Raw genomic sequence first — 20,335 nt, forward strand, 5'->3', positions numbered from 1 at the left:
CCCCACTGCAATCCATCTTCCAAGGTGATTTTTAAAGAGGATATGTCCAATTACGTTGCAATACACCCCAACTCTTCCTCCCCTTTCCCTTCCTAATACTTCCAGAACCAAATGTAAAAGGTACAGTTTGTCCAAGCTCTTCACAACTTGGCCCCTCCTACTTTTCCAGTCTTTTACACTTCACTCCCTGGCACGTATTCTTCCATCTGATTGCTCCATCTCATTTCTGGTTATTTTCTCTGGGTATCTTCTATGGCTGCTATGCTTTGCTTTTCGGCTCCAACTAGTGATATCTCTGGCTTCCTTTGAGTCCCAACTAGACACCTTTTACAGGAAGCCCTTCTCAATATAGTGTCTTTCCTCTTTAAATTTATTTCCTATTTAATCTAGTTTATATATATATATATATATATATTTGCATGTTGTCTCCCCTATTAGATTTTAACCTCCTTTAAGATAGGGATTTGTCTTTTACATCTTTCTGTATTCCCAGATCTTAGTTTAGTGCCCAGTATTTAGTAGAGACTTAATATTTATTGATTGATTGATTCTAAGTAAAGGAAGGACTGATACATTAAACATAAACCTTCCACATACTAGAAATGAATTCTTCCAGCTTGTGAAATAGTTTGTCTCCTCCAGTATCCCTATCATTAATTTCCCATTCCTGTTTTCTTTTTCTTTCCATATACAAAACCAAAAAACTTAAATCAAAACAAGAAAGCTTCACATGTCTATTTTGAAAAGTGTTTACTTACAGTTTGAATAAATTAAATTGCAAAAAAAAAAATAGCTATGGTATAGCCCAAACAGAAATGATTAAAACAAATACATATAAGGGTTGATTTCTGTGCTGCATCAGTAATAATGCATGAATCTAGAAAATTTCAAAAACAATTATATTTCTATGAAAAAGGTGTAACAGCAGTTACTTATACTTATAATACAGGTTTCCTGACATGCATTTCCTGAGTGAATCCAAACAATTTTTTTTTTAGGAAAAAAAAAAAAAACAAGGAAAATCTGACAGCTGAAGTAAAACAGTTAATGGCTTCTAAGCAAAAGAATCTTTTTTGTTCTTTTTACTGAGAAAATCAAAGCTATGCTACAAAGTACAGGAATTTGCTATTGTCAATTTTTATTATATACCTTTTTTTTTCTTAAACCAAAGGAAAAACATTATAAATGGAAAAACCTCAGCCTAATCCCAGGGTATACCGATGTACAAATATGTCACAAAACCTTTTTTTTCATGTAGCACATCTATCTATAACTTTCATGTGTATCAGTGCATGAAAAAAGGAGAGAATTTTTCATGCTTCTGAAAGCAAAGTTTTAAAGGCTCCTTTGTTTCATGAGCAAATACAATTTCTTTCATTTCTGCCGTCACTGTTGTTTACTATCGCCTGCTCAAGTATGTGTTTGCTGAAATGGCCAGTGCTTTGTAGGAATACTGGGACTTGAATATGATTTTAATTCAAAGTTCTAATGTAAACCAACTATTTTGAGGACCCAAACCCATAGGTAACGGGTTGGTCTTCTGGGTTCAAAGACACAAGTTTCTGCCACTCAGCCCACTTTATGCCTGTATCTATATCTCCAAAATTTGCAGATTAGGCCAAATGTAGAACACCCAATTTAAGCATCTTTTTTTTTTTTCTAAAAAGTCAAGTCCGTGCTAATTTATGCAGTTTCTAATAATGAAATATTTTTCCAGTGAACAGATGAACCACAGTTTGTGTCTAAAAAAAATAAAATAAAATAAATAAACCTGCCGAATGTTGCTAATACTAAAAACAGATTAGTTATCATGGGAGAAAAATATATAATCTAGATTAAATTGCATATTCAGAGGAGCATATAAAATGTTTCTTAGTGATAAGTTCTTTTATTATAGTACTACACACTAGAGAAACATTTTAAGAAAATCCTTCCTGATTATCCTTAATGTGGTTAAAAACAAATCTTATACAATGTAATTTGCATGAATTTTGTTTTACAAAGCATTCTACTAAATCTACCAAATTTAATATTATTTTTGATTAAAAAAAGAAAAGATTTGTTTCATAATATTTTTCCTAACCTTGCAAATCCCTGCCCTCTGCTAGTGACTCAAAGCATCCACGCAAGGGATGTTTACACTACTGTGCTACTCTAGCAAATACACTCTCAGATATTTTCTATAACGAAGATAAATAGAAAAAGAAAGTTAATGTACATGTTGCTGTATTTTACATTGTTTGCATCCAAACTGTAAACTAACATAGTTTGAACCAACAGTACCTCAGTAATACAAAACATCTCTTAGACACCGAGGATGAGTGATTCAAAAAACACAGAAATGAAGGCATTGAATTAATTCTTTCTTCAAAATATATAATCAGACAAAGAATACGGAAGTCTGGAATGGCACCAGATTCCTTTGCTTGACTCTTCCAGATTTTGCTCGGGAATTTTTGTTACAAATACAAAAAAATTTTTTTTCCCAAAAAAGTCTTCATCTTAATGTAAATGATCAAAGCAGAGAAATTTGTAGACAACTGGTGGAAAAAACCTGCATCACTTAGCTTATAAATTTCGTGCCACCCTAGTGCACGTTTATTAGTCTAGAGGTCCTTGGAATATGAGTCTGATGTAGCCTTGCTCGCCGGCCAGCTGGTGTGCACAAAAGGGGCAGGCCGCATGGAAAGTGTGAGTGCCATGAGGAAGTGGGATCTGGGACCAGTAGGCAGTTGTTTTCTCTGAACACACATGCCCACAAGGGCTGAAAGCGTGAGTCGGAGGGCCTGCGTCCACATAAAATCCAGCTTCACAGCCAAGCCAGAGCGGGACATAGGGGCCAACAGATCTACACATGGGGCATTCCCGGTCCTTCCCATCTCTCTCTTCTTTGTTACCCCAGTTGTGATACCCATGAACATGGCCACAGTTCAGATACACCCAAGGCTGCTTTTCATCGACAACATCTTTTCTTTTCATACTAGGAAAAGCAAGTGTGTTGAACCCCACAGGGCACTGGGGCCGCGCAGCATTGATCTCCTGCCTCAGAGCTTCCAGATGCTTGACCGTGGGAGTGTGAGAAAGGCCTTCTGCCGTCCGCCACAACAAGGTGGCGCCACAGAGATCGATCAAGGAGCCATCCTGTAACTGGTTCGTTTCAATTTCCACCTGGGTGGGGAAGGAAAAGAAGAAGCAGGGTTAATTTGGCTTTACATTTCAGTTTTGGATGTGCTTAGAAATAATACTAAGTACTTCCTGACTGCTCTTTAGGAACTCATCAAAATCTTGGGGCAGAGTCATAACAAAAAAGATGCTTAGAAATAAAGATGTAACTTGAGATAATAACAAATGCTTTTTTTTTTTTTTAACTGTAAGGTAATGGCAGATAATTGAAATGTTAACAATACTTTTAACCAGATAAAAAACTATAGGCAAACGATATGAAAATCTCAGAGTAAATGTAGCTAGAGAACATAGAACAAAACAGCATCTAGATCCTTTGTAGCTTTCAAAATTTAGAAAATTTTAGATTTTAGAATGACTAAATAGGAGAAATGTGAAAGAAATCAAAGAATGTAAAATGGTTTCTCTAAACACATCTAGTATCATATTTAGTATTTTTACATTTGACATATTTTATATATAAATCTCATGCAATCTTGTGTTAGTAGGTGTAAAGCAGTTCTGTTTGCAAGCATAAGAATTCATTTATTTCAACTTACTATTGATAGATGGTAGTTTCTTGACTATAAAAAACTGAATTAAAAAGTTCTTTCTGAACCTACCATTTTCCCCCTTTGCTGAGCTGATCTGGTTTCACGTAGGCTGAATACATTTCCACATACTGAGATTTCTCGCCATACCCCTGGTTTAGAATCTTCAGTAAAACCATTGCGTGGATGCATAACAAGAACTCCATTTGTGGTCAAACCATCCATTTGTCCATCTGCAGTCTTCCACTTGGCAGCCTTTTCCTAGAAGAAAAGCAACAATGAAAGAAACATCCATTTATCTATAATTATAAATTATAAGCTGATATAAAATATAAATATAAAATAAAAATTTTTTACCCCAAGAAAGATGTTCTTTGATGAGTCAAATCCTGCAGCATATATCCTGGCTGTAAAGGGGGGATTCCGTTCACATATGATTCTACATGCAAATCTTGAGATAGTACTTTGCACTGACTGTGTATCAGAATTGCTTTGACTTCCAGGAACTGTATCAGTCACCACAAAATCAATGGGGCTTTCAGTAGATCGTCCAATCTGGGGAAGAAATAAAAGATTATAAAATCAAAGAAAACTCATTTAACATAATAGAGAACAAAAGGATCAGAGCAGTAAACCTCTCTAAATTTCTAAGGCTCAGAGTTACCACTCTCAGATACAGGATCATTATGTCCTTAGAAACCAACAACTTTGGAAGAATATTTCTGATACAATAATTGATTAGGAGCATGGGCTTAAGTATAGATTTGTGAGTTTGAATTACTATATGAATTATCTAGAATACTTCTAGAATACTAAAGATTAGTCCCTTTAATCATCAAAGTTTATTTTAAATGTTGAACATAAATTTAATATGCATTCTAGACAATCTCCTGCCTTCTTAAAATATACTGACTACAACTGAACGTTTAGTATCATTGCTGAATGTAGCCATTATGAACAGCAATATCTGTACTATTGTGTCCTCCGTCTACTGAGAGATCTTTAGGAATGAGTTCTTACAATCCACAGCCCTCAAAAACCATGCTTTTTGCACTATTGTATTTTCTGTTTCTAATATATGTTATGGGTAGAAAAGTCAAACAGCTTGTTAGAACTACATAGAAATTTAATTTGGAAGGGAGCCTATAGAAGATTCCTACATCATGGCAGTATCATTTTCAACTTAATTTCAATTTAAGGGCTATCCCATTAAATGACATCTTGAAACATTTTTCCAATTGAGTTAATATCCATATATATGTGTTGGTCTAGTTCATTAGTTCACACCAGATAATGTTTTAAAAGTTGCAAAGTATAGATATTAGAGAAAAAAAAGATTTTTCAACAAAATTAAGGATTTGGAAAAGGTATTCTTTGCCTCATTGAACCTCATTAATAGTTGTTTTTTTTTTTAAGCACAAATATATTTTAAACAAAATTGTGCCCTTTGAGTGGTGATTATCTTCATGAAAGGTATACAGGTTTTCATTCTATCTTTTTGGAATATGAAGAACTTCAATTTTCTGGTTTATAGGTATTACTACATAGGATATCTCTATTATTTTTATCTGGTGTACTTGAAGAAACAGTACAAGGCTTTTACAAAGTACACTGATGGTTCCCAAGTTTAATAGACTTTGTGCCAAAAATCTGTTATGTTCCTTCCAGGCAGTGAAGTTAGTGACAAGGATACAAAGGGAGAAATGAATAATTTCTCCTCAAGGAGTTTATATTTGATCGGTGATTGTATATATACAAAGAAGATATTTTTTATTTACACACACACACACACACACACACACACACACACACACACACACACACACAAAATAAATACAAAGTGATTTTTTATATGGGGGTGGGTAGGAAGGCTGAGAAAAGACTTCATGCAGAAGTAAGCACTTGAGCTGAGTTCTGAATTCTCGAAGGTGAAAGTGAGTGGGGAGGGAGTATACTTTAGGCACAAAGGACAGAAAACCTATGTAAAGTTCAGAGATGAACATATGAGGGATACAAAAAAACTAGTATGGCTAGACCACAAAGTATAGAAAAAAGAAGTAATTGTTTAAAGCTGGATAGAGAGAATGGGGCTAATGTGGGAAGGGCTTTAAAAGTCAAACAGGGAAATCTGTATTTCAGCACTGAGGTAATAGGAAGCCAATGGAAATTACTGAAAGGGAGACAGGAATAAAAAGAAAGGGACAAATATGTTGCAGAGACAGAAATGATAAGTTTTGGCAAATCACTGCATATGTGAAATGAGAGAAAGAATAAAATGCCAAGGATAACTTCAAGGTTGTAAACCCAAGAACAGTGTTAGTATCCTTGGGAGAAGGGGAAAAAGTGGAGAGAGGTGTGGATAAAACAAAATTAAGTTTCATTTTAGCTAGAATGAGTTTGAGATAGCAATGGGAAATCCAGTTTGAAATGTTCAATTGTTAGTGATGGGCAACTGGAACTGGATATAGATTTGGAAGTCATTTGTACAGAGATAACTGAGTTTGACAGGAACTAATGAGATCATCAAAAGCAGGAATGCTGAGAGAGGATATGATAGTCCAGGACTGAGTTTTAGGAAACATCTAGAGCTGGAGGGCAAACAGTATCTAATAAGGAAACCCAGAAGGATAAGAAAGGTAAGAGGAGAACCAAGAGAGTAGTTTCACAAAAACCTAGAGATTAAGAAGGATGGAGACCAAGAAAAAGTCACAGGATCTTGCAATTTTGGAGAAAGCAGATCCAGTTAAGAATGATGAGGTTTAGAAACTATTTTGAGAAGGGCTGGGAAAAGAATGAGAAAAGAGGAAGTACAGATAAGTGTAAACAACTTTTTTCTTGAAGTTTACATGTAAAAAGTATTAAAGATACAGGAGAAAACTCAGAGAGGATGGTAGGACTAGTAAAGGATAATAGGGGAAAGCTTGATATTTTGTAATAAAAAAAAATCCTAGTAAATAAGGAGAAACTGAAAAAGAGGGAGGGAGGAGGAGGGAAAGAGGAAGGAAGGGGGAGAGAAAGAGAAAATGAATGAGTAAGTGAGACAGGCACAGTGGGAGAAAAAGAGGCAGAAAAAGGGAGGAAGGCAGCAAAGAGAAAGATTGTGGTGGCAATTTTCTATAGAAGATATGAGAGGATGGGATAAAGGGTGACTATAGAGATATTCATCTTGGCAAGAAAAGCCACCCCTTATCAGACTGGAGTTGAAAATATCAAAAAAGAAAATGGGTCTGTAAAACATGATCAAATTCTAAAAGTGTATGTTACAGGGAATACTAGTTTTAAACTATACCTGGAATATGTTCCTGCTGACTGTGACAAGAAATTAATAGAAAATACATGGCCTAATTGATTGAGAATAATATATATACTTCTTTTGCCAACTATGGCAATTACAATCGGAAGCTATATTTAGTGGACTAGAAAAGTTACTGGGCCAAAAAGACAGCCAACTCCAGAAATATTAAGAAAAATTCAATTCTTCAAGGCCTATACAGACTAATACATCAAAGATGTTTACACTCTGAAAAAATAGATTGTAATTAAAAAAAAAAATAACTACTTTGATGTAGAAATGTCTGGTTTTTCTACCAGCAAAGTCAACAACAAAGTGTTTATTTTAGGAAAAACTTTCTTGACCCGGAAAAACTGAATTTAAAAATTATACTGAATGGCAATTTAACTGGTTGCCACTGAAAAATGTTAAAAGTCAGCACAATTGTGCTGATGAGAGTGCAACATCACTGTAGGATCTAACAAGATCATTAATCCAAAGCTTCATTAAGGTTGCTTATTTTTTGATGAAAACAAGAAGGCACATTAAAAAGGTACAACAGATTCAATCCCACAGAGGCTATTTTAAGAAAAGGCCCAAGGGGCAGGTAGGTGGCGCAGTGGATAGAGCACCAGCCCTGAATTCAGGAGGACCTGAGTTCAAATCTAGTCTCAGACACTTAACATTTCCTAACTGTGTCACCCTGGGCAAGTCACTCAATATCAATTGCCTCAGAAAAAAAAAAAAAAAGCCTTTAATTCATTAGAAGTGCACTCTGAAAAACTTCAAAAAGAATTTTTGGTATATAATAAGGTTTATTTTTTATTTCAAGAATTGTCTCATTCAAGAATTTTTAAGGGGGGAAAAAAAGACATTCCAAATCCAAAGTTAAGGATGAAGATCTGATGAAATTTATTTTCTTAAAGAAAAAAAAATGTAGTCTTAGAAATACCTGGAACATATCAGTGTTGCTGTCATGAGTATATTCAACCACCACGGTCTGAGCTCGAGACAAAGTATATGATATGCTATGTTGGTCCTTATTGCTTATTGCCTAGAAAAGAAAAAATAAGACAGACATGATTGTTGTATAAAATAAATTTGTTTTAGTTTTTGTTTTTCTTCTAAAGTGTAGTTCTAATAGGGGCCAATAATAGGATTATATCAATTGTGTGACTTAATTCAATTCTCTTGGTTTGATGAGGAAAAACATAAAAAAAATTATTTGGACTAATCTGTGGGATAAGATTAACTCTTTAAATACAAAACCAGCACCACAAATACCATAGCATCCTGCAGACACACATAGACACACAATTTCCTAGCATCTTTCTACATATCCCTTAAGTCTTTATAATCACATAATATGGATTTTGAACATCAAATGAGATAGCATATATTGCATTGCTAACATTTAAGCTAAATCACTGCAATAGTAGATTTTAGAAAGAATGGATCAAAGCAGTAAATGTTTGACTTCTAATTCTAAGATTTAAAAACATACCATAGATTTCTGGTGTATAATATCATATAATATTATAAATTAAGTAATCTAAATCAAAAGACTACATAGAGACTGAAAAAAAATTTTTTTAAATTGTTTTTAAAAGAAAGATACTCAAAAGTCATTGAACATGTATGGACTAAATAAAAATATTTTTGAAACTAAAGAATAAAGTTAAAATAAAAGACAAATAAAGAAATTAAAATGAAAGAATAAAGTTGTAGAAAAGCAGATTTAACAGGTTCTTTTAAACATGCTTTTAGTCTCACAGATGTTGCTATGAGAGACACACTTAGTGATGCCAAATGTTAGCCATATGCTGGCTAGACATAAAAAGGTACATAGAATGATTAAGCATCACAAAAGGAAATGAACGTGATGCTGATGTGACCACAATCCTAACTTTTCCACAGCAAAGAAGCTTATGAACAAATGTTTCCTGATTAAAGCTTCAATATTACACATTTATACTTGGTCTCAATGTGATGGCTCATCTGTAAAGGATAAAACATTAAAAAACAAAATTTTATAATGTCATATACAAATTTTAAAGTCAAAGCTTGATGACAAAATAACTTATTAACACAAAGAAAAATTCGCATTATTTTTCAGCTAACTCTTCTTTTAGGGATGGTGATGAAAATTTGGTGAAATTAGATTTTAGTCAGGTCTTATTGAGCTGAAAGCTAAGATTTTAAATGCCAATCCAAAATCCCCACTGCCTGAGTAATAAGCCCCTTTCTTTATCCGGCAAGCATTTTTACTATAAAAAGCTTTTATGTGCTAGAAATAGGGGAAGAGGGACAATAATGTGAATTCAGATTAAATAAAAAATACAGAGTAAATACAACACAATGAGGAGTTGAGGGTGAGGGAGAGCCTTACCACCTAGGGGGACAGGGATAATTCTTATGTAGGGACAGACATTTCCAGAGTCTTGAAGAAGTCTAGGGATTTGAAAAAGCATAAGTGAAAAAGAAGAGCATTTCAGGTATGGGGAACCATATGGGTGTCAGTGGCATGAAAAAAAAAGGTCTCTTTGTTCAAGAGGTCTCTTGAACAAAGACTGGCAGAAACTAGTTTAGATATACATGGGGGGAATTATGACTATACAATAAGCCTGGAAAACCAGAATGGAGTTTAATTATGAAGGGCTTTTAATGCCAAATAGAGGAGACTGTGTCTTCTAGGCAACAGAGAGCCAATAAAGTTTCCTGAACAGAAGAATAACACTTATGCTTTAGGAATATTAATATGGCAGCTGTGTAAAAAATGGACTGGAGAGGAAAGAGACTAAAGGCTGAGATTCCAATGAGGAGGTTATAATTGTCCACATAAGGATATTGGTTATGTGAGTGGAGAGAAAAAAGACAAATATAATAAATATGATGGAGGTGGAATCAACAAGTTGTGGCAACTGATTGGTTGTCTGGGATAGAGGGAAGAGAAGTTACAGATTGAAACTGCAAAATTCGGTGATTGAAAGGATGGTGGTGATCTCAATAAGATACCGGGAGGTTAAGAAGAAAGGATAGTTTAAGAAAGATTTAGGGAAGGATACATCTATTTTAGACAACTGTGTTTGAGAAACTGTTGGCCCTTCCAATTGGAAATGTTCAACTAATAGCCGATGGTAACATGGGGTTACAAAGCAGGGGAGACTAGGATCATGTACAAATGATAATTGAGCCCATGGACTCTGATAAGAAAGTAGCAAGAGGTATTGAAAGAAAAAAAAAAAAAGAAAGTCGGGGATCATCTATAGGCATGGGATAATAGGATATGCCTTAAACAATGATCCTGCAAAAGAGATCGAAAGGAATAATCATAAGATGACAAGAAAAAATAATGATGAATGTTGGAGGGGATGCGGAAAAACTGGGACACTGATGCCTTGTTGGTGGAGTTGTGAACGAATCCAACCATTCTGGAGAGCAATCAGGAATTATGCCCCAAAAGTTATCAAATTGTGCATACCCTTTGATACAGCAGTGTTACTTCTGGGCTTATATCCCACAGAAATACTAAAAAAGGGAAAGGGACCCGTATATGCCAAAATGTTTGTGGCAGCCCTGTTTGTAGTGGCTAGAAACTGGAAATTGAATGGATGCCTATTAATTGGAGAATGGCTGGGTAAATTGTGGTATGTGAATGTTATGGAATATTATTGTTCTGTAAGAAATGATCAGCAGGATGAATACAGAGAGGACTGGTGAGACTTACATGAACTGATACTAAGTGAAATGAGCAGAACCAGGAGATCATTATACACTTCAACAATGATACTGTATGAGGATGTATTCTGATGGAAGAGGATTTCTTTGACAAAGAGACCTAACACAGTTTCAATTGATAAATGATGGACAGAAGTAGCTACATCCAAAGAAAGAACACTGGGAAACAAATGTAAACTGCTTGCATTTTTGTTTTTCTTCCCAGGTTATTTTTACCTTCTAATCCAATTCTTCCTGTGCAACAAGAGAACTGTTCGGTTCTGCACATATATATTGTATCTAGGATATACTGCAACATATTTAACATATATAGGACTGCTTGCCATCTAGGGGAAGGGGGGAAGGGAGGGAGGAGAAAAATTGGAACAGAAGTGAGTGCAAGGGATAATGTTGTAAAAAAATTACTCTAGCATGGGTTCTGTCAATAAAAAGTTTTTATAAAATAAAATATAATTTTAAAAAAAAGAAAAGAAAAGAAAGGAATAATCAGACAGATAGGAGAACCAGGGAAAACGTCACATGAAAACAAATCATGTAAGTATCTTTCTGAAAGCAAGAAAGGAAGACGTGTCAACAGTTTCAAAAGCTAAAGTGAGATCAAACAAATGAAGGTTAAGTAAAAATAAATGGCTTTCGCCATTAAGAATTGGTAGTTTTAGAAAAACAAATTTCAGCTGCATTACAAGAGCAGAAGCCAGATTGTAAAGAAATAAAAAATGAGAAGAGAGGAAGTAGTGGCAATCAATTTAGTTCTTTCTACAATATGTGAGGATGTAATTTGGCTATGTTTATAAGCAACAGGAAGAAGTCAGGAGAGATAGAAAGTTAGGGGGAAAATGAGGTCAAGGACAAAAGAAAAGGAGAAAAGAAGAGGAAAAGAGGTACTTCATCAGACTGACCAAAGAGAAGAGATTAGCGACAATTTCAAAAGATCTGGTGACATAGAGAAGAGAGAAAGAGGAAGCTCCTCATAGACGGGCTCTATTTTCTCTTTCTTTTTTTTTTGCTGAAGAAATTGGGATTAAGTAACTTGCCCAGGGTCACACAGCTAGAAGTGTTGTGTCTAAAGCCAAATTTGAATTCAGGTCCTTCAGGGCCAGTGCTCTATCCACTGAGCCACCTAGCTATCCTTCTATTTTTTCAATAAAGTATGAGACAAGGTCCTGCAACAAGAGGGAAAGGGGTGATGTGAGAGTTGAGAAGAGAAGAAGGTTTGGAATAGATTCTATGGTTGAATTTGCTAAACAGTAAATTTTGAAGGTGTTATTCGGTTGTGTCTGATTTTTCATGACTCCATCTGGAATGTTCTTGGCAAAGATACTGGAGTGATTTGCCATTTCCTTTTCCAGCTCATTTTACAAATGCCTCATTCCTAACCAAGCCAAACAGGGGTGAAGTGATTTGCCCAGGGTCACACTGCTCATAATTTTCTGAGCCTGGTTTTGATTTCAGGCCTGGCATTCCATCCGCACCTAGCTGCTCAAATAGTTTATTAGGGAAAAGTAAATGGTTACCTTATAGGAATAAGTAGGTAACAGACATTTGTATAAAGGCCAATGAGCAGAGACATATGATTTTCTCAATAAAAAAAAAAAAAAGATTCATGATTCAGCAAAATGTGAATAAGTGAAAAGAAGGTAGGGTTGGTATTTTACAAAAAATAAAAAACAAAAGCATGTTTGGTAATAGGACAAGAAGAAAACAAATTTAAGCATGATGGGTAGTGTATAGCTAAACTACTTAATTATAAGATCAAGACTGGAAAATAAAAAATGAAGCCAGAGTAAGAGTGGAAGTTTAAAAAACTTTTGAGTAAAGAAGGGCCTGGAATTCATGGAGATGAATAACTATAAAAAGAGTAAAACAAAGGGAGAAATGAAAGGATACTCTATGGTTAGACAAGGGAATTTCACAATTATTCCTCATCGAAAATGCGTGGCTCAATGGTAAGGCTACCGGGTATTAGCTAAAGTGGAACATAGTAAGTCATGGAAGCTGGGGAAGTTTCTTAACTGAGAATATTTGAGAGGACAAAAGCAAGTCTTAAAAAAAGATATTCTCAAGCATGTATATAAACACACCATGTCAATTTATCTTCCTCAAAAATCTAGAAGCTGTCCAAATTTACTCACTAAACTTTTTCACTAATATAGTGCTTCTATTACATACTCTGATCATTCTTTCCCTACTGTTCAGATAAGACTGAGGACAGCTAAAAAGTGTTTGTGTTTTAGGACTGTTAGTTTAAATCTCTGGTTTTCATGACTATATGACGATCAATTCTGATGGACATGGCTCTCTTCAACAATGAGATGAATCAAACTAATTCCACTTGTTCAGTGATGAAGAGAGCCATTTACACCCAGAGAGAGGACCGTGGAAGCTGAGTGTGGACAACAGCATTGTATTCTCACTCTCTCTGTATTTTGTTTTCTTTTTCTTCCTTCTTGATCTGATTTTTCTTGTGCAGCAAGATAACTGTATTCCATGAAGAGGAATTAGAATGGGATAATCAACTCAAATATATATTTTAACATATTTAACAGGTGTTGGACTAGTTGCCAGTTAGAGGAGGGGAAATATGGAACAAAAGGTTTTGCCAAGAGTCAATGTTGAAAAAATTACCCATGCCTGTTTCATAAATACAAAGCTTTCCCCCAAAAGTTAAAATACTTATTTCTTAAAGAGTAAAGATTGTATAACAATTGTAGCCCAAGAGCTGGGGTACTTCTTGATAGTAATGGGTTAATTATCAAAATAAGAAAAGTTAGAGTTGCCTATCCTTTAATCAAAATGTATTTTTTCAGAGTCACTGTATTATTGATAGTAAGAAGGTCATAGGAAAAGAAAGAACCTAAACAACTCTTTCTTAATTTTTCCTTCCCCTAAAAAGCCTTGTAGGAGGCTTCTAGTTTTTTTTTAAAAAATTGCTATCAGTGCTAAAATCCAATATGCCTACCTAAATACAGTGAGAAATGAAAGGCAAGAGACTACTACTATGACAGAATGTATACAGTGTCAGAAAAGGTCACTGATTGGGATGTTTTTAATGGGGGGGGGAGGAAATGTTTTGTTTTGTTTTATTTTCAAGGAAGGGCTCAATCTGGGGGCTGAATATTTTTTCAAAAATCCAATGTAATAACTACAATTTGATTTTTGGTATGAAGTAGATGGATTTATGTTAATTATGAACTTAGTGATAAGCTTGTTGAACACAGAAATCTTATCTATGCTCTTCCTTTATACTGATTCACACCAATAATCCTTTAACCTTTCCTATATTAAGATACAAATAACTATCTAAGCTCTGAGAAAGGAAGTATGAAGTAAAAATGTGAAAATGTTAAAGAGAGTACACTCAACTCATACTTCAAAAGATCTGTGATTCAGTCTGTCAGACATTTCCATGCCTTAGCAGTCTGGACTTCCTGAGTTGTTAATGGACATGGGTGTGAATACGCAGGCGCGTGTGTGTGCGCACGCACATACATACACACACACACACACACACACACACACACACACACACACGCCTCTCCCTTACTTCCTCCACTCCCCCTGTCTGTCTGCTTTCAAACTTAGACTGGTCTTCTGATATAGCATCTGCAAAGAAGACAACAGGCTGTCTTTCAAGTCTTACCAGAGCCTCCTGCTGTTATAGAGTTTTTGAGAGCCCTGGGGTATTTCCTGATAGTGAACCTAGAGTTCCCTGTGCCATGAAGAGGAATTAGAATGGGATAATCAACTCAAACATACTTGATTTCCCCACCCAAAATTCACTTTTCCCTTTCATATAGAAATCTAATTACCTTTGCAGCTTGAGGGGTGCAGGCAATATGCACAGTGCTGGGCTTCACCCCATTTGCCTTAGGTCTTTTAAACAAAGCAAACCTACTTTTTCTCCTTCCTCTATCACCATTTGGGAGTGACCCATTATACCTGATGGAGAAAAAAAAAAGTTAAGTGACCACTTGTGATTATAACCTTACTATTTTTTTCCCTAGCAAAGTAAATTCTCAATTACCTCCCAAGTTGTTATCGATAGTCAGAATCTTCTCCCATCTATAAATGATTCCCATACCAGATGCTGACAGGAGGGAAATGAGGGAGGTGAGGGGGAGGGGAAAGAATCTGTTAACTAGGCTTGTCTTATTTCACATTTATAGAGAAATGACTTTTGGATTATCTATTGTTCTTAATTAATGGCACCTCTCCCCCTTCACCATCAAAGATAATCAAGGGTTGATTAATGGCAGAGCAGCTATCTACTTATGACTCACTTTTTAAAATATGGTGACTGTTTGCATGTGCTAATACAACCTTTAAAAGTACAGTACGTATTGTTCAAAATAGACTCTGCTTTAGTTGTGGAGCAAAAGCTTTAAATAGCTGAACTTTTAAAATAAGGAATTTTTAGATGTGTTAGTTGAAGAAAATTAACTCTCCAGTGCATACACACAGTGTGCTAGAAGAAATATGTAAAACAGACTACCTATTTAACAAGATGCATGCCAACTAGAAGATCTCTCTATGGACATTTTTTTTTTCTATTGATAAATATCCTGTTTCCAGAACCAGTGGTTTTTAGAGATCAGGCTAATATTAACAAAGTGCCAAACAAGCAAAACCTTCAAAATGATTTCCTTCCTCCCCTGTTTTGACCTGTGTTCTATCCTGAGCCGCATTGGCCCAATACTTGGCCACTCTTCTCATCTGTTTCTAAAAGCTTAATATGGGCCTGTAGTAGAGGCCAAAGACTACAAAAGCAGAAATGTTGTTATCTTAAGCTAAAGAACTGAATGTTGCTCCTTGAATACTTGTCTAATTCAGGTATAAAGAGGAAAAGATGACTGTTTAGCATGGAAGATGTATTTTTGAATTCCAGAGATTGTAATGATAATTTAAAAAATATATGTAACAATTATTCCAGAAAATCTCTGCATCTTTCACACTGGGGAATTTATCCATTAATGCACAACCAGTTGTGATTGGCACCAGTGTGATGCCATTAGTCCCAATGCAATTCCTCTATCCCCCTACTAACCTCTCTTTAGTTCTGACTCATTCTTTTCCCTTAAGAATCTGTGTTTTGTCTGTCCCAAAATTGTACATCTGAAGCTCAAAGTATTTTCCCAACAGCAACAGCATAAAATTAACAAGCCTTTCCAGTTTTATTTTGTTACTTTTAGATTGTAGGGGGAAGCATCACTTTCATTTTAAAGAAAGGAGCATCATATATAGAAGTGACTGCTGTGGTGGGAGATCAAGAGAAATAAAAAGGAAAAGATAACAAAATGTTAGTTGGAAATGAATGTGATATGGAAAAACATATGAGTTGAATTTCAAACTTTTTCAAATGGCTCTCAACTCTTCTGCTAAAGGAGTTAAGACTTCACACAGCTTCTCATAAGTGAGCTATGTCATCCAATCACTAATAAGATTTAAAGTTGAAACAGTATACTAATTGTTATAATAAATTCAAAAGATAGTCTAAAAGCTATGTTTGTGATAGTGCTCAGAATAGTTTTAAAAGAAGCCTAAAAAACATTTTATCTAATTCCCTCTTTTACAGAAAACTAAAATCTACAACAGGGATTCTTATTTTAACATCTCAGACAGTTTGGTGGAGCCTCCGTACCCCTTCTTAGAATGGTTTTTAAATGCATAAAATAAAATACATACAATTGTCAAGGAAAGTAATTATATTGAAATACAACTGTCAAAATATCTTTAAAATTTCATGAACCCCAGGTTCAGAATCCTTGGTCTATAGGAAAAATGACCTACTCAAAGTAATACACGTGACAGAAGAAAGATTAAAATACATCTTCTGACTTCCAGCATTAGGTCATCTTTCCATCATACTACATTGCTTTCTTAATTACTAATACTCTCTGTGGCACACATGGAATATCTGTACCATCCTGACTGTTACTGTAGATATTTGGAATATCTGAAGTGATTTTCCTGTGGAAGTTGACATTAGGTAGAAGGACTGACCTGGTCATAGTTTATTTGGTCAACTGATTACAAGAAGAAATAAATAAGTGAATTTCTTCCAGTTCCTAAATTCAAGGAGTATGTCAATGAAATATATAGATGAAATGCCATTAATATATTTTGCAGACTTAATAAAAAGAAAGAAAAATGGTTTTCTTTTTAAGTTTTAAGTATCAAAAGCTACTTTTAATTCACAACAGAGTTATGAAGCTAATCCCAATTTGAACACAGGCAACCCCTTCAAGGGACAACAAAGCAGTAAGAACCTTGCTTTTGTGAAAAGTATTTATAATATGGGAAAAAGTATAGATCTTTTGCAAAATTCAGTGTGGTAAATCTTTAATCTTGTGGTGGGTAAAAGAAGGTATAGAAAGGAAAAGCTTCTAATGAATTGTTATGTGGCCTTGGTTAAATGTCTTAAGTTTCCCCATTTGTCAAATATGCCATATTTATTGACAATATGAAGTTAGTGTCTATATGGCATTTTGAAAGCCTCAGAATAGAATGATAAAGTGTTTTCACTTTTATAGCGGTCTGACCCAATTTATTATTAAAAGAAATAATACTGTTTCTTTTAGCGATTCTACAGTTTCAGTTTTTGCTGCGTACTCTTGTGTTTATGAAGCCTTACCCTAAGACAATGAGTTCACCATATTTAACTGGTGACTTAGATGGATGATTTTCTTGATCAGGAGAAAACATGAGCTTAGTTTTTTTGTCTCAAATCCTTGTGCACTGATCAGGAGCCTGGGGACACCTTTTGCATTATTTCCTAAAAGAAAAAAGAATACATTTTTCATTAATGGTATAAAAAAATGAATTTCACATGAAATGAGCAGTTTCATGTAAGTCTCCCCAGGCCTTTCTGAAATCATCCTGCTGATCATTTCTTATAGAAAAATACTATTTCACAACATTCAGATACCATAACTTATTCAGCCATTGTCCAACTGATGGGCATCCACTTAGTTTCCAATTCCTTGCCATGACAAAAAGGACTGCTACAAACATTTCTGCACATATCCCAACTTTTCTCACAATTTTCCCCTTCTCTCCACTAACAGCTTTCATCACCTCTTATATGTACTACTGCAATAGCCTCTAGTCTCTTCCTATTCCATTACATTCTGCCCACAGAAATAAGTGATTTTCCTAAAATGAAAGACTGATTATGTCTTCCATCCCTCCCACTGTGCTACCTCCCCTCCTAGGCTCTCTCCTTCCCCCACTCCTACAAGTCTCTGTATGTCATGTAAAGTTCTTTAATACCTAGTTCCATATTGCCTTTTTAGTCTTATTACACAATAATTTTTTCCATGATCCCTACAAGCCAGTGACACTAGTTCTGCTATTCTTCACAAGTGAAATCCATTCCTATCCCCATGTCTTAGTATTTCCCCAGTACCTGCAATGTTCTTTCATCCTTACCACTAGCTCTTAGACTCTTGGTCTCCTTCAAGATTCAGCTTGAGAGATACTTTATGTATAAAGCCTTTCCTAGTTACGTTGTTTTTTATATCTTTATTTATGCATATATGTTATCTTCCCGGTAAAATGTAAATTCTTGAGAAGGGAACTGTTTTACTTTTGTCTCTATTTTTAGCACCTAATTTCATGACTGGCACACAGTAGGCACTTAACTATGTCCTTACTAATTGACATCTAGATCGAGCCCTTTGATCTAATGAAAAAATGATGTAAATGATATAACCCAAAACAATCTGATTGCTCAGGATTCCTTTTGTGTCATTGATTGCCACACAACTGACAAAACTATTTCAATGTTTTAAACAGTAAAACATAAGATAAGGGAGAAAAGAAAAATAAATGAATGATTATCAACTCATATATCCCACTACAATATATATGCTTAGATTGTCCATTTCAACTGGGACTGAATAAGACCTGAAGTTCCATACATCTATGTATCAAATTTATTACTTCAATTTCATATCTTAACTCTTTTTTTTAATTAAAGTTTTTTATTTTCAAAACATATGCATGGTTAATTTTCAACATTTATCCTTGCAAAATCTTGTGTTCCAAATTTTTTCCTTCTCTTCTCTTCTTCCCCTCCCCTATACAGCAAGTAATCCAATAAATGTTAAACACTTGCAGTTCTTCTACACATATTTCTATAATTATCAGACAAAAAAGAAAAAGGAAACAAAATGCAAACAAACAACAACTAAAAGAGTGAAAATACTATGTTGTGAGCTATACACAGTTCTCCAGTCCTCTTTCTGGGTACAGATGGCTCTCTCCATCACAAAACCATTGCCCGAGGAATGCATGAGGAAAATGCTTCATAAAATGCAGCATTGTTTTTAATCTACCAAAGGAGTAAGATGGGATTTCATAAGAGATCATTAGAAAAATTACCTACTTATCTAAAAGATGAAAAATTTAATTTTAATAGTACAGAAAACCTTAGCAATTTATCATGTTACATCAGAAAATTGTAAAACAGCAGAAACATTTCATTTTTTTTTTCTTGGAACTGACATAATACTCAGATTACCAATTTAAAGAGTTATTTTAGATACATACATATATCAGTGGTTAACTCAAAAAAATACTGTTTGCTAATGCAATCAAAAACTATACTGGCTAGATTGAGGTTTTCCTTTAAGGAAAATAATTGAATAATCAAAGAAAGTATATAAAGAAGTTCTTTGGTGAGATGCTGAAACAAATTTAAATACTTCACCAAAGTATTTCCTTTCTCCAAGAAGTTTTGTTGGATATCAGGGCCTCAAAAAGAATACTCTCTCTCTCTTCAAACAATATATTAGACAAAAGATTCACTTTGTTCACATAGGGTAAGCGGCAACAAGAAATTTTAACATGTTGTAACAGGACCAGTGTTCACCCCCCACTTCCCCATTAACTACACACACAAAAAAGACAGGAGGGGGAGGAGGGATGTGTGAGAAAGACTCAGACAGTGGCTCCTTTGCTACTAGCTTCTTGGTCACATGGGAGCTGGGCCCTTATGACATGGTAGATTTCTGAAGATCACAGAAGTCATCCAAACCTGTTCTTATGAACAGATGCATTTCCACATGGAAACAAGGTGGGGTTTTATCTACAAAAGCTATGTCAGGGCAAGGTAAATACTAATTGCTCAATGAGTTATGAGCATCTCATTTTATCCCAATATTGAACCTGAACAGGGTAACCATTGGAGTTGGGCCTAATCCCAACATGAATCTTAAACTACACTATAGCAAAATTATTATTAAAATCATAGGTGAACTGTACTGATCAATTTCTCAATTCAGAATAGTAAGTGATGTTATGAATTTAAGCCTCTAGCTTCAAAGCTATTACAATAGAATTCTTTAACTTTTTTTTCCAGTTAACTTTAAGGAATATACTCCATAATATTCCTGAGCTTTGGGTCAGATGCCCAATTTTTAAAAAAGATTTCCATGTTAGATTCCATAAAATATTGTCTTAAAAATATTGACTTTTTTTTTTTTAATTTATCATTGATACTTGTTGGATTTTCAGATTGTAGGAATGCTGTATACCTTCTATCCAAGTATAATCCTTACGCAACTATAGAGTCTTGTTGAGATGGTTTTCATATTTTACCAAAAGTCATTTT

The 20,335-nt window shown here is 34.7% G+C and overlaps 1 protein-coding gene across 1 annotated transcript in view; it reads right to left on the minus strand.

The window, feature by feature from the left end:
• Nucleotides 1-733: 733 nt before the first annotated feature.
• The window catches only part of PELI1 (pellino E3 ubiquitin protein ligase 1), a 64,450-nt gene continuing 44,848 nt past the window's right edge, over nucleotides 734-20,335 (minus strand). The window contains exons 2-7 of the mRNA XM_051975383.1: nucleotides 17,354-17,494; nucleotides 14,532-14,661; nucleotides 7,937-8,038; nucleotides 4,071-4,268; nucleotides 3,786-3,974; nucleotides 734-3,168 (exon numbers count right to left, since the gene is read on the minus strand). Coding sequence (XP_051831343.1) covers nucleotides 2,602-3,168; nucleotides 3,786-3,974; nucleotides 4,071-4,268; nucleotides 7,937-8,038; nucleotides 14,532-14,661; nucleotides 17,354-17,424 — 1,257 coding nt within the window. The 5' untranslated portion in view covers nucleotides 17,425-17,494 and the 3' untranslated portion in view covers nucleotides 734-2,601. The remainder of the gene's footprint in view (nucleotides 3,169-3,785; nucleotides 3,975-4,070; nucleotides 4,269-7,936; nucleotides 8,039-14,531; nucleotides 14,662-17,353; nucleotides 17,495-20,335) is intronic.

Source organism: Antechinus flavipes, chromosome 2 (assembly GCF_016432865.1).
Source record: "Antechinus flavipes isolate AdamAnt ecotype Samford, QLD, Australia chromosome 2, AdamAnt_v2, whole genome shotgun sequence".
Classification (NCBI taxonomy): domain Eukaryota; kingdom Metazoa; phylum Chordata; class Mammalia; order Dasyuromorphia; family Dasyuridae; genus Antechinus; species Antechinus flavipes.